The following is a 14907-nucleotide window of genomic DNA, read 5'->3' on the forward strand; positions in this document are numbered from 1 at the left end:
GCAGAAGAGAAGGCTGAGAGGAGACATGATAGCCATGTACAAATACGTGAAGGGAAGTCATAGGCAGGAGGGAGCAAGCTTGTTTTCTGCTGCCCTGCAGACCAGGACACGGAACAATGGCTTCAAACTACAGGAAAGGAGATTCCACCTGAACATCAGGAAGAACTTCCTCACTGTGAGAGCTGTTCGGCAGTGGAACTCTCTCCCCCAGACTGTGGTGGAGGCTCCTTCTTTGGAAGCTTTTAAGCAGAGGCTGGATGGCCATCTGTCGGGGGTGCTTTGAATGCGATTTCCTGCTTTTTAGCGGGGGGTTGGACTAGATGGCCCATGAGGTCTCTTCCAACTCTACTATTCTATGATTCTATGATTCCAGAAGTATTTTCTCCTGATGTTTCACCCACATCTATGGCAGACATCCTCAGAGGTTGTGAGGTATACTTCTGGAACATGGCCATACAGCCCGGAAAACACACAACAATCAGTTCTTCCCTCACATTAAGGGCATATTAGAGTTACATTTAAAAAGCGATGTAGGTAAAAGTAAAGGTTTCCCCTGACGTTAAGTCCAGTCATGATCGACTGTGAGGGTTGGTGCTCATCTCCATTTCTAAGCCGAAGAGCCAGTGTTGTCCATAGACATCTCCAAGGTCATGTGGCCGGCATGACTGCATGGAGCGCCGTTACTTTCCCGCCGGAGCGGTACCTATTAATCTACTCTCATTTGCATGTTTTCGAACTGCTAGGTTGGCAGGAGCTGGGGCTAACAGCGGGCGCTCATTCCACTCCCGGGATTTGTACCTGGGACGTTTTGGTCCGCAAGTTCAGCAGCTCAGTGCTTTAATGCACTGTGCCACCAGGGGCCTCTAAAAAGCAATGTACTAAGAAATAATGACATTAATAGCTGTTGTATTGCAAGTAATATAAAGTTATTTTTGAGGGACATGTTAAGGCAACTGAAAACCACTTTGACAGGAATTATTGATGTGAAATGCAAAAGTGTTTCAATCAATCATGGTGTTTGAAGCATGAGTGACCAGCACACATGTGGCTGAGAGTGGATGGGAGGGACAAGAAGAAATGAGGTGTAGTAGATCAGTGGCTAAATTTAATTTCACAGGTCATTTTAAGAATAATCCTTAGGCCAGTCATCCTCAAAGCATTTTCCAGCTATGTTAGACTACAAATCCCAGTGTACATGTTGTAGAAATCTAGAAAGTGTCAGATTGGAGTGGGCAAATTACATTCCCCTATGAACATTCTTGAAGAAGGTAATTTGCCACCTGAAGGCAAAGATGTCAGAGCACATCTGGCCCTTTCTCTCTCCACTACAAGACTTCTAGTTTTATCATTAATGTGTAATACAATGGTAACGCCACATAGAAAACTTTATCCTGCTTAATGTTAACATAACTGGATTTGATGTATATGTTTATGTTTATATATTTAGACCTGTGCTATTAAAGTTCAGTCTCTGACTGGAAGATGCAACCCATCTGGGGAACCACACTATTTATCTTCTCCAACTATTACATCAATTTGACAGTCTAGTTTTTAAATGCTACAATAGCTGTGGTTAGAAAAGTGCTGGAAGCAAATAGCAACATTTGAAATATATCTGTGACCTCCTGGTCTCCCACAGGAAATCATTGTTTTGATAAGCAGTATAACTCTGGTGTGTTAAAAACACATACACAAACCAAACCAGGTGTCAGCTGGAGCTGGGACATCTCAACTGTGGATGACTGTAAGCCGCTTGTGGTTAGTAACCAAACTGTACAGGGAGTTGGGAGGAGAGACAGACCCATAATAAGACAAACAACACCTCAAGGAGCTTTATAAACCCAAAATGGGAAAGGGGAAGGATGTACATGAACATGTGTGCAACAAAGACCTTGTCACCAACTGAGAAGATATAGCAAGCAACAATACAGAATTGGGGGTGAGACCAAGGTAGGCTGATAAAATTTACTCTAATCTCACGGGGACACTAATATTAAATGAAATTATTTTCTTCTTCAAAGCTTATGTTAACTTTGTTTTTCTTATTGCCTAGTCCTCACAGAATCAAGACCTGGTCTCCAGAACAGCCTCTATTTTAGGGAGAAAGCTAATGAGATAAATAAGGATTCTCAATGCAGCATCCTTATTTAAGAGTAAAGTTCTTAAGCAGAAATAACAGAAAAATAGCAGCTTCCTCAAGCTGATCTGATCTGAAACTAATGTTCTATTAAAACTATTAGATTGTGTCCTTTAATCAAAATTTCTTAAAAAGAAAGGAAAATTGTTGACACTTTGCATGGAAAATAGGGCAATTAAATAGCTTTAACACTGTTTTTGATTTACCAAACTAACAATCTCAACTGGAGAGGAATCTCCATAAACTGGAGAGGAATCTTCATATGCCACTGAATTTAGACTCGGCTGAATTCAGTGGCATATTCAGATTCCTCTCCAGTTTAGTCACAGAGCCTGCCAGTTCCCATCCCATGATGTAAAGCTACTTCCAGTGGGGCACCGTGGCTAAACTAAAGTGGAACTGACATATGCCGCTGTGGCAGCAACACGGTAGGCTTCCCATGTTGCATTAGCAACAATGGGGGAAAGATGGGGGATGGACACTTCCCCCATGGGTTGGGGTTAAATGTAAATTGGGCAATATGGGGCATTGAGCGATGGGTTTGCTGGGCACTGCCAGATTTGCTGTGATCCGTGGCATTTCCGGCGGCCAGTGTGATAAGGTCGTAAGTGTGCTTCCAGATGAGGCTTTCATTGTCCAGTTGCTCAGTTTCATTCACAAAATTTTACCTGGAATCCAAATAGCATTGTCTATCATTTAAACCTTGTTGGGTTTAAACATTATACTTCCATATTATTTTTATTGGATGAAAAGTGAAGTAGCTTCATCCTTTGATTAGTAGCAGTAGGAAGCAGCCATCTAGGAGCACCCCTGGACAGATAGATGGGTATTATATGGAAATAATAAATGATATGTCAAGAGAGAACACGAGGACCAAAATACATTGAGGAGGGCTGTGCATGGACCTTGTGCAGGAAATCTGTCCAGTGGTTTATGCCCTTGAGTGAAGTTCTCTCATCTCCTGATAAGAACCAACAAAGTACAGATACATGCAGATGTAACATGTGAGGAAAAATCCCTGATGGGGAGACCTTTTATATAATCTCTGAAGCATGTAGATAGGGACTACACTGAGATCACATAAATCTGATGATGGGGCCATAAGGATTAGGATTTGTTCCACTGACATTTTAGCTTTAAACTTTTCTTAGCAAGGAGATGAAATCAATTTCATGTTAACTCCTGAGCTGCATAACCACAGCAAAAATTAGGCCCAGGTGATATTTGATGACTCATGTAAAAAGTTGAAAGAAGATGAGATGCCATTTATGAACCACTTTGATTTAATGATGTTTACTGCAGTGTGGTTCACCACAAGAAGTGAGATTGAGCCTGTTTGACTCTGGCCCCTTCCACACTGCCCCTATATCCCAGGATCTGACCCCAGATTCTCTGCTTATCCCAGATTCTCTGGCAGTGGAGACTTGTATAATCTAGTTTAGAGCAGATAATCTGGAATCAGATCCTGGGATATAGGGCAGTGTAGAAGAGGCCTAAGATGACATGTAGTCAGCATTTATTTCTTTATTCAGTGTGTTACAATTTCATGAATTTCACAAATTGTATTCTTCAGGCACAAGGGTTTCATCCCCTTTCCTCTTCACACAGGGTCCATGGTTGTCATAGTTGGTCTGCTCTTACGTCTTCAAGAGCAATCTAGTTTGGCCCCCATATTCATGGATTCAACTATCCATGATTTGATTTTTTAAATTCCAAAAAGCAAGCCTTTATTTTTCCATTTTATCACTTTATTGTACATAATGAGACTTGAGCACCTATGGTGGAACTTTTAAAAGCATGATGACAAACTTGCACAAGTAGATGTATGTGACACGAATTTCAACATGTGAACAAGGGATTATAATAGGGGTTCAAAACTGTAGACTTCTGGATCAGGGATGAGAACCATGTGGCCTTCCAGTTGTCGATGGACTACAATTCTCATTGAATGATCCCCACGTCTGCTTTAGAATTTGTTGAATTCCACTTCTCATCAGCCTCAGTCAACAGTGAAATATATTAGGTATAAATTGTGTGGAAACAGCACGTACATGGATAGGCTCTGTGACCAAGAAATTATGTGTGGAGCTGGTATTGGATTATTTGGCGTGATTCTGTCTGCTGCATGTCTGTTCATTTACTGTGAACATCTGCACATACTGACAGGCTAATATTAGCTGCTAATGCTATGGATTAAAGGGTAATCAAATGGGGCATTTTAAAAGCTTCTAGACAGCACTCTGTGAGACATGACATAATTTGGAAAATATCAATTTATATTACAGTTTGGAGGCACAGAAAGCAATGGTGGACAAGATTCCAGGTCCATTCATGCTTGGGTATAATTGTGAATTTCAGTTTACTCTCTTTAAATAGCAATTTGCCGAATGTCAGGTCCTGCTTTCTATTTAATCACTCAAATTCCTTTTATTTAGATAGATAGGACATTTTACCCTCTTAGCATATTACTAGCTCCAGCCTTGGGTTTCCTGATGTTGTTGGACTAAAACTCTCAGAATCCCTGATCACTGATTGTGCTAGCTGGGGTTTATGGGAGTTAAGGCCCAACCACATCTGGAGATTCAAGCTTGGGAACCACAATCCACAGAAGTAAAACATACCTTGATGAATTATCCTTTGGAAGCTTAAGCAGTTCATAGTCCCTAATCTTCTCCAAGCTAGTATCCTTCAAACACTTGGGATCAGGGCATCAGATGTTCATCCCCAGCCAAGATGACCAATGTCAGGAATGCTGGGAGTTCGGACTTAAGACATCTATAGGGCACCATTTATAAAGGGCCACCAGATGTTTCCATCAGTCGAGTAATTCTATGTAGGCACTGGATCCCACACACAGAATTCAGCTTCACATGGTTTTTCTGTTGCTGGTTGGGGAAGAGAGTACTGCACAAAAGAAATGTTGATGAACTTTCCTATATGCTATACAAATCTGGTATTTGATACAGCCTTCTCCCTAATCCAAGACATTTTACAACGAAGCATGTTTTCCAGGACAGCCTTACTAGCGTAGAGTCTTGTTTGCTTCCATTTTTTACTCCAAAAGTGATGGGGCTTCTGAGTATTACAATACTGGCTCCCTGTTTAGTAGATACTTTGTTCAGATCCTCTATATAGTAGTGCATGTGCAGCCTCATTGTTGCATGGAAAGACTTTTGCTTTAGGACCACATTCTGAAACATTCAGGCTACACAAGTTGCTTAACATGGCAGGATTTGCTTTCAAGGAAATGTTCATAGGAGTGTGCTACTTGGGTTTCAGTGCTTTGTTGCCTCTTCCTAACAGCATCTCCTGTTTTAACAGAACTTGCATCTTAGATGAATGGACCATCTGTAAAAAATATATGCAGGATTGAGTAAGCATTCTCAAAAATAGAAATATAACTATTTTTCAAACAAGAATAAAATACAACCCCTATTTTATGCCTGATCCCCATTTTAAGGGTGCATAGGATGCTACTTTGAAATGGAATATATTTCCCTTCATCCACCTTAAGCCAAAATCTACAAAACAACTGCATTTTTATTCAGCCAAATTCAAAGCATAAAATACATTATGTAAGCTTTCAAAACTTTGCTGGCTTCTTCACCAAGATGTTAATAATAATAATAATAATAATAATAATAATAATAATAATAATAATAATAATAACAACAACAACAACAACAACAACAATAATAGAAATGATAAATAAACCAGTGAGCATTTGAATGCTTAATTTATTTTATACTTTGGAGTTTGCTGAATACAGGTATCACCACTTTGTGGATTTTGTATATTGTTGTATTTTGGTGTATGGTCAACACAGTGAGAATTGTGATGTCCAAATGTCAGCCAAATTAGCATAATGCACCATGGTTACAACAACAAATCAGCAGATTTGAGTTCTGCAAGCAAGGGTGAGCAGCTATAGAAGGTCTGGGGTGACCTGTACAGGTTTTCAAGTCCTAGATCCTTGCAGACCTTCATACGGAACTCTAACCTATCCTCAACCCATTATGATGAACATATCTATCTCCTGACATCACCACCCTACAACCTTTACTGACCAGAAGCAACAATGCTATTGCATCTAGCTACATTCTTAGCCGGATTCACAATGGTAAAATCATTATCTGGAACCTCTATATACAAGACCTAAAACAACAAGGTCCAAAAGCTGTTTTCAGCTATAGGAATATAGTTGAATAATGCTGTCCTTTGCCCTCCTCCAGCCAGTTGGGGTACAGGGCATCAGGTGAAATTAATGGTTTGTATATCTTTGCACAAAAATAGTTTTCCACAGGACAACACAAATATATGTTGAATATATGCCTACATACAGTATGTCTCCAAAAGGATGCCATCATAATGCCTTATGGGTATTTTTACCCAGGTATCAAATAATGTTGCCCATGCTATTTATCAATGAAAGATACTTAACATAAATAGCTATTGTTTCTATTCATTGTTCATCATATCATTTATTTTGGTTCACTGAAGGTCCTTACTGTCTTCTTTCTTTTCTCTTGTTCGTAGGGAATTAAACATTTTCCAGCATGGAGACACTTCCACCTCCAAGCATGAATCTGTGCTTTGTGTCAGAGCAAACGCAGCTACCATATAAGAAATTTGCTGAATGGAAATTCAAGCTCTTCAAAGTGAGATCAATTGAGAAGCCACTTCCTGATGGCAGCCATCTGGCTAACAATAATAAAGGGAAAGTGGCAGCTTCTCTGGACCAAGTCATTGAGGAAAAGACTGATATGGTGGCTCTGTCACATTCACCCTTTGAAACAGACACTGAGTTGAACAAAAGCATTCAGACAATAGATAAAGGTGCCTTTCATGTGAGCCAACGAGAGGCTGAAACACACCAGGAAAACTTGCAGCATCTCTGCCGCATTTGTGGAGGCTCATTTAAAACTGATCCTTATAAGAGAAGCCACCCAGTTCATGGACCAATAGATGATGATATGAAGGCCCTTCTCAGAAAGAAAGAGAAAAAGGCAACATCTTGGCCTGATCTCCTTGCCAAAGTTTTAAAGATTGATGTGAAAGGAGATATTGACACAATCCATCCTACAAAGTTTTGTCACCAATGTTGGACTGTGATTCAAAAGAAATTAAGTAATTCCCCATATGAAATATTTTTTCCAAAGAAAGGCCCAATGGAATGGCAGCCCCATTCTACAAGCTGTGATGTTTGTGGCACTTCACCCCGTGGAGTGAAGAGAAAGAAGCAGGTCCTTAATCCACAGTTGAACAAAAAAATGAGGATGATGGCTGGACGTGCTAGAAAAATAAGGCAGATAAGAAATACAAAACAAGTCAATCAAAAGAGTTTAATGAAAAAAATTGCCAGCTGCAAAAAGATTCACCTCAGCACCAAGATCCTTGCAGTAGACTACCCTTCAGACTTTGTAAAGTCAATCTCTTGCCAGATCTGTGAGCACATTCTGGCTGACCCAGTAGAAACAACGTGCAAGCACCTATTCTGCAGAGCCTGCATCCTCAAATGCCTCAAAGCACTGGGAAGCTATTGCCCAGCTTGTCGCTATCCTTGCTTTCCTACTGATCTGGTGAGCCCTGTGAAATCATTTCTGAGTATCATGAATAGTTTACCTGTGATATGTCCAGTAAAAGATTGTCAGGAGGAGATCTGTTTGGGAAAATACTGCCACCATCTTTCCATACACAAAGAAATAAAAGACAAAGAGGGATATGTATGCATAAACAAAGGTGGCCGACCAAGACAACACTTACTTTCCTTGACACGGAGAGCCCAAAAGCACCGTCTAAGAGAACTCAAGCTACAAGTAAAAGCTTTTGCTGAGAAAGAAGAGGGGGGAGATGTCAAGTCTGTGTGTCTAACTTTGTTTTTGCTGGCTCTGAGAGCCAGAAATGAACACAGACAAGCTGATGAGTTGGAAGCTATAATGCAAGGAAAGGGATCAGGCCTTCATCCAGCTGTTTGCTTGGCAATCAGAGTCAATACTTTTCTCAGCTGTAGCCAATACCATAAAATGTACAGGACTGTAAAAGCTGTCACTGGGAGGCAGATATTCCAGCCACTCCATGCACTCCGAACTGCTGAAAAGGCCCTCTTGCCCGGTTACCATCAATTTGAGTGGAAACCACCCTTGAAAAATGTCTCCAGTAACACAGAAGTAGGCATTATTGATGGACTGTCAGGCATACAACATTTGGTTGATGACTACCCAGTGGACACAATTGCAAAGAGATTCCGATATGATGCAGCTTTGGCTTCTGCCTTGATGGATATGGAAGAAGACATCCTAGAAGGCCTGAAAAGACAGGACTTGGACGACTACTTCAAAGGCCCTTTCACTGTGGTGATTAAAGAGTCCTGTGATGGGATGGGAGATGTTAGTGAAAAACATGGCTGTGGCCCTGCTGTTCCTGAGAAAGCAGTTCGATTCTCTTTCACACTCATGACCATCTCTGTCACTCATGGCAATGCAAGCATAAGGGTTTTTGAAGAATGCAAGCCCAATTCAGAGCTGTGTTGTAAGCCCTTGTGCCTTATGCTGGCTGATGAATCAGACCATGAGACACTCACAGCCATCCTGAGTCCTCTTGTGGCAGAAAGAGAGGCCATGAAAGACAGTGTACTGATACTTGATATGGCTGGAATCCCAAGAACATTCAAATTCATCTTTAGGGGCACTGGATATGATGAAAAACTTGTCCGTGAAGTAGAGGGTCTTGAAGCTTCAGGCTCCACTTATATTTGCACTCTTTGTGATGCAACACGCCTAGAAGCCTCTCAGAACTTGATCCTTCATTCCATCACAAGGAGTCATGCTGAAAACCTAGAACGATATGAATTGTGGAGGACCAACCCCTACCATGAGACCGTTGATGAACTGCGTGACAGAGTCAAAGGGGTTTCTGCAAAACCTTTTATTGAGACCGTTCCTTCAATAGATGCCTTGCACTGTGACATTGGCAATGCAGCTGAATTTTACAAGATATTCCAGTTTGAGATTGGTGAAGTCTACAAAAACACTGATGCATCAAAAGAAGAGAGAAGGAGATGGCAGTCAACCCTTGACAAACACCTCAGAAAGAAGATGAACTTGAAGCCTATGACAAGGATGAATGGGAATTTTGCCAGAAAGCTCATGACCAAGGAGACTGTGGAAGCAGTCTGTGAATTAATAAAGAGTGAGGAGAGACATGAAGCCCTCAGAGAACTCATGGACCTTTACCTGAAGATGAAACCAGTGTGGCGGTCTTCATGTCCCACCAAAGAATGCCCAGAATTAGTATGCCAGTATAGCTTCAATTCTCAACGGTTTGCAGAGCTGCTGGCTACAAAATTCCGTTACAGATATGCAGGCAAGATTACTAATTACTTTCATAAAACCCTTGCTCATGTTCCAGAAATTATTGAACGAGATGGATCTATTGGTGCTTGGGCAAGTGAAGGAAATGAGTCTGGGAACAAACTTTTCAGACGTTTTCGAAAAATGAATGCCAGGCAATCAAAATTCTATGAAATGGAAGATGTCTTAAAGCACCATTGGCTATATACCTCAAAACATTTACAAAAGTTCATGAATGCTCATAATACATTGAAAAGCCAAGGGTTTACAATTAGTCCAGAAGAGGGTGGGGGAGATTTCATAACTTTGGATGAATCTTTGGAAATTCCTGATTCTATGGAATTTTAAGTATAATTTACATTGATCTTGCAGTTGAATTGCCTTTAATGGGGTGCATTTGTTTTTAACACTTTTAACACTCAGTGGTAAAGGGTTCTGCACTTGATCAAAGGCATTTGGTGGGCTGTTCTGGAGAACAGATTTCAGAACATGGTGATATATTTTAGATATCTGTCCAGCTTATAATTGGAGTATGGAAAGGGTAATTTTATCTGGATTTCAACTATATTATGAACTTTTTTCACAAGGGGGTGAATTTGAGAGAATATAGAAAGTGTGTGGCAGTGTCAGTTGTAGATCCTATTAAACTGTGATTACTAAAAGAAAAATCTTTTAATAACTGCAAATTTGCCTGTCCTGGTGATCTGTTTGAATGGTGGGATCTTATCTCCTGTAATAAATACATATTTCACTGCCTTTTAAAACATTTCCATATTAATAGTCACTAGCCTTTAGTTTCTAATATATCCATGGCATTAAGGCATTTATATAGGCCTAGCAGCATATAAAACTTTTGAGTGCAAAAATGTTGAGTAAATGTTTTTAACTGGGAAACAATTTTAGACTTTAAATGATGCCTAATGTTTTAGATATATATTATACATAAAAGTAGGTTTGTAGTAATAATATTATCTGTAATTATTTTAAACTCTCCTATCTGTTGTTAAATCTGAACTTAAGAAATGCCACCTTGACTTCTGTTTAAGGTGTTCTTTAAATTTTGATAATAGTTGGTAACTTCATAAGTCTAAAAAGTAGAGAATATAAATAAATCAGAATATCAATAGCTAAAACGCACACATTTTGACACAGAGTAATATTGAGAGTAAACAATAGATGACAGTAAAATATTTGACCCATTTAGGTCCCGTTGATTTCTACATATGGGAAAATGTGGATCCTTGCCATATGCTTTCATCCAGAGGAAGTCAGACTTGTTTAAAAACAATATTTAATGAGTTAAGCTAGTTGTATCAGAGCTTATTTGGTTAATGTAATTTGAACTAGATTTAAATACAATTAACTGTGATATTTCTAGATTGGGAATAAATAGGTGAATGTTTGGCCCACAATTTTTTTCTGAAGATATATACCATAATAGCTGTTATAAATGAAGCATACAGCAGTTATTCTTGACATATCACAGTTAACAAATTAGCAAGATTTTTTGGAGATGGTGCTAAAACAGTTACACTGTAAAGTTAATTGTATCATGATTACCTTTTTTGGCTTCATTTATCACATATGACAAATTGATAGCTTATCTATATACCTCAACGAATTGTTTCAAGAACACTTTTCATGCTAGTCAAATGTTTTGAAAGATCTATTACTATTCTTGTTGTGTGCTTTCACATTTACTGGACTTATTGTGACCACATTCTAGGGTTTGCTTGGGAAGGCCTGCTGAGGGGACAGTGTTTTCTTGACAAGTTTTATTGACACCGCCTTCCTTGTAAACTGAGAGTTCGTGACTTGCCTAATATCAGCCATTGAATTTCTGTGGCTGAGTGTGGATTCAAACCCTTGTGTCCTGTTCCAACACTCAAACCTCTAAACCACAATATATGACTAATGGGCAATAAAAAAGCAGCACTTGTGCATTTTGGCCAGTATGTATTTTGTAAATAATTGAAACACTTACCAGGCTTCTCTCTTTTACAAAATATCAGCAGCTATATAGAGAACATGTTGTGTATTGATGTCACAGTGCAAGGTTATATTTGACCCATAACATAGAAGAGAAATATGCAAATACTTGCTGTATTTCTAGAAGACTTCTGATGCCTAACCTTTTCCTTACTGTCATCAACACCAGCAATCTCTTATAGGTTTGCAAGAACTCTCAGTGAATTCATTGTAACTGGTTCAGCTTGATTCAATGTAATCATTTTGCTTTGACTGCATTTTTGGACTTTGGTTAATGTAATTTACATATCTACAATGTTGCTTATCTATTAGTCCTCATTACAGTATTTATTAAATTGTTCATACACTAGGATGATGCCTATCTAGGCTGTTCAAACAACTACAGCATACACTTTTTATTACAGTCTGTCTTATATTTTGTTGCCAAGTTCTGAATAAAAAATTCAATTGATGCAGTAGCAATAATCTTATCTTTTAATGTGTTTTAAACCAATTTTGTTGTTCTAAAGAGTGTTTTCTTGTACTATTTTTAAAATATGTTTTTCCATTGTATTTTTTATAAACCACATTTTAGTTGGCAGCAATGGGTTGTATTCTGAATGGTGTTCCAGCGCTTTAGATAATATTATGATACATAACTATTATTTTCTACTTTTATCTAAGCACACTCTAAGAAAGTTACGATCATACCAATTTGATCTGATTTTCGTTTTGCATGCAACTGGACATGTGCTAATATCGGTATGTTACCCATCCTTCAGACCAAGGGTCCATGTCTTCATGTGCTTTGTCAGGATGTTTGCTGACTTTATAGAGGACTGTTCTCTATAAAAACAACTGGTCTACCAATGAATTATTAATTCATCATACCAAGTTTCCATCCTTTGCAGATTTAACATAGATGTCACTGTACAGAATGTACACATCTTATGACTCTTACAAGCCCAGCTTTGAGATGACTTATTGGGTGGATATATGGTAAATACGTTTAAATATAAACAAACCCCCTCCTCCTCCTTCTGCTTTTAAATCAGCTCTAATTCATGGTGATTCTATCATGGTGTTTTTTGGGGAAGAGTTATTCAAAGGAGGTTTGCTATGGCCTTCCTCTTTGGATCACTTGCCCAAGGTCATGCAGCAGGTTTCTGTAGTTGAGTAAAATTTGAAGCCTGGTCTCCCAAAGTGCTAACCTAATGCTCAAACCACTACACAACATTCACTCACATAAATAAACCTTAAAGGCATGTTACGGCCCAATTGTGCAAGGCCAAATCATTTATAGAAAGGTAATGAAGGGTTTCTTTCCCCACAGATATCTGTTGAACAAATCTATTTTAAACTACCCATATTTCATCAATTTTGCACTCTTATTGGTCTGGGATCTACAGCATGATGCTTGGCATCACATGCCAAATCTATTTCCAAAATATATTTTTATCATCTTTTCTCATTCAGATGCAAAACCCTCGTGCTTGAGGGTTGGTTTACAAATAAGTGACCTTAGTTTACTGCAATCTAAAATCTCAAGGATCCAATTAAGACAAACTAAAACCCCACCCTATGTCAAATTTGAGATTCCATAACACTGTTTCCCCAACAAGCATTATTCTGATAGCTTTTAAAAAACACAGTATAGAGATATTGATATACAGTAGATGCCCTAAAATCAATCATAATGGTAGGCTCCAGGCTGTAGTTTACTTAGCTTGTGGATAAATTCAGCGTTGAGACCCCAAAATCTCAGAATATTCATGCAGCCAGGAATATGACTTATTAGAGCCAGCAAAAGAAATATAAGCATGAGTAAGGATCCTATTCCTCCTTTGGAAGAAGGATGTACATGACTTCATCTTTGTATGCCCTTGAGAAATCTGAGCACTCTGAATTGTGCAGTTTCTTGTAATGTGTGTGCCTGAGGAGTGCAAGTGATGGCCAATATTCTCATTTGAGATATTACTTTGGAAGTTGCACTATTAGACCCCCAAGACACTTGGCAGAGATAATGTCAGGTTTTCTTTGCACGCACAAGCTACCCAGCACAGAATGCTTTTGCTGTTGTTGTTGGATTAGTATGGGAGATGGGGGCTCTTTATTCTGTATCTACTTGTTTTTCATTTTGTGATGGCGTTATCTTTGTTGTTATATTATGTGGATAGATGAGTCTGTTTAGGTGAGAAAATTTGAATTCATTTGTGGTATAAAAACGTAATATGCCTCAAAGTGATTCTTTCTGGTGAAAGGGATTTAAAAAACAATAGGAGACAGACAAAGCCACCCATCTAAATGAGAATATGTCATCCCTTCTCCTCCTTTATTGTCAAGGGATGCACCGCTACTGAACCATGGTTGCAAAAAATGGTTTAAATTGTTTTTGGAGTGAAGGAGGGCTATTAAAATAGCTTTAAATAAGCAGAAGTACTTACATTTCTCTCTTCTCTTAAGAATCACACTTTCTTTCTACTTAAAATAGATATAAATATCTCAGATGCTCACACTGAGTTAGGAAATTTACTGTTGTTAAATTATATTGAAACCTTGCTGTTGGCAAAACTTTCCTTTTGTTTTATTTTATTAACAATGTACGTGTGATGCATCAGCTGACAACCTGATTGGATTAAAGTTAATATGAATAACCGAGTGCATTCATTTGACTGACTGAACTCACTTTGATTCAACTGGATTGTGGATTTGGAGACAGGTAGATGTCAGGTACTATGATGGACATCTTACCAAGTGATATCACTTCCTCTTTTCTCACTCTGTTCTTTGTTTATTGTATTATAAGGGAAATGGGTTTGAGCCAGTAATATTTGTCCTGTACTCATGGGTCAGGAACTTCTTGAGATAATGACACCATTAGAGATAGCAGGTCCCTTTTTTGTAATGGAACCAGAGTGCTGTCATTTGAACCATGTCCTCATTTCTAACATGAAATAAGATTTTCCAATGTTAAACCTATTGCCATAATTGTCTCTTCATGCTATGTTATTGGTAATTTTTAGATTTTAATAAATGCATTGAGCAACAAATTATTGGTTCTCTCCTTGTCTTATTGCTTAACAAATCTTACAAACATATCATATGCATAGGGTGAGAAGACTACTGGAGGAAATATGTGATCTCCTTTCATTTTCTTCCTCCCTTGCAACCACCTTTATTTTGCATCTCTCTCTTTTCAAAATTCTAGCATTCCATTCCTACAGAGCAGGGAATATGAAACACTCCTCTAAGTAAGTACACACGAATCACACATTACACACAAGAGCATCCTGAGAAGTCAGATTGCTGGTTCACCTAGGACAGCTCTTCTCAACCTGTGGCTCTCCAGATGTATCCAGCTACAGCTTTCATCAGCCCTGACCCACCTGGCCAGTGGTCAGGGATGATGGGAGTTGTAATCAAAAGGCATCTGGACTGTGTGTGATGATTGTG

At 38.8% G+C, this 14907-nt stretch overlaps 1 protein-coding gene across 1 annotated transcript; it reads left to right on the forward strand.

Annotated features, from left to right (window-relative positions):
* Positions 1-1290: 1290 nt before the first annotated feature.
* On the forward strand, positions 1291-14504 carry rag1 (recombination activating 1). Its single transcript, XM_003214651.4, has 2 exons — positions 1291-1950; positions 6674-14504. The coding sequence occupies exon 2, from the start codon at positions 6694-6696 to the stop codon at positions 9832-9834; it is 3141 nt and encodes a 1046-aa protein (XP_003214699.1). The 5' UTR covers positions 1291-1950; positions 6674-6693; the 3' UTR covers positions 9835-14504.
* The last annotated feature ends 403 nt before the right edge of the window (positions 14505-14907 follow it).

This window comes from Anolis carolinensis, chromosome 1 (genome assembly GCF_035594765.1).
Source record: "Anolis carolinensis isolate JA03-04 chromosome 1, rAnoCar3.1.pri, whole genome shotgun sequence".
In the NCBI taxonomy this organism is placed as follows: domain Eukaryota; kingdom Metazoa; phylum Chordata; class Lepidosauria; order Squamata; family Dactyloidae; genus Anolis; species Anolis carolinensis.

Bases quoted from the DNA above. Each gene is read 5' to 3' on its own strand.
- rag1 (XM_003214651.4), top strand. From the start codon at position 6,694: ATGGAGACACTTCCACCTCCAAGCATGAATCTGTGCTTTGTGTCAGAG.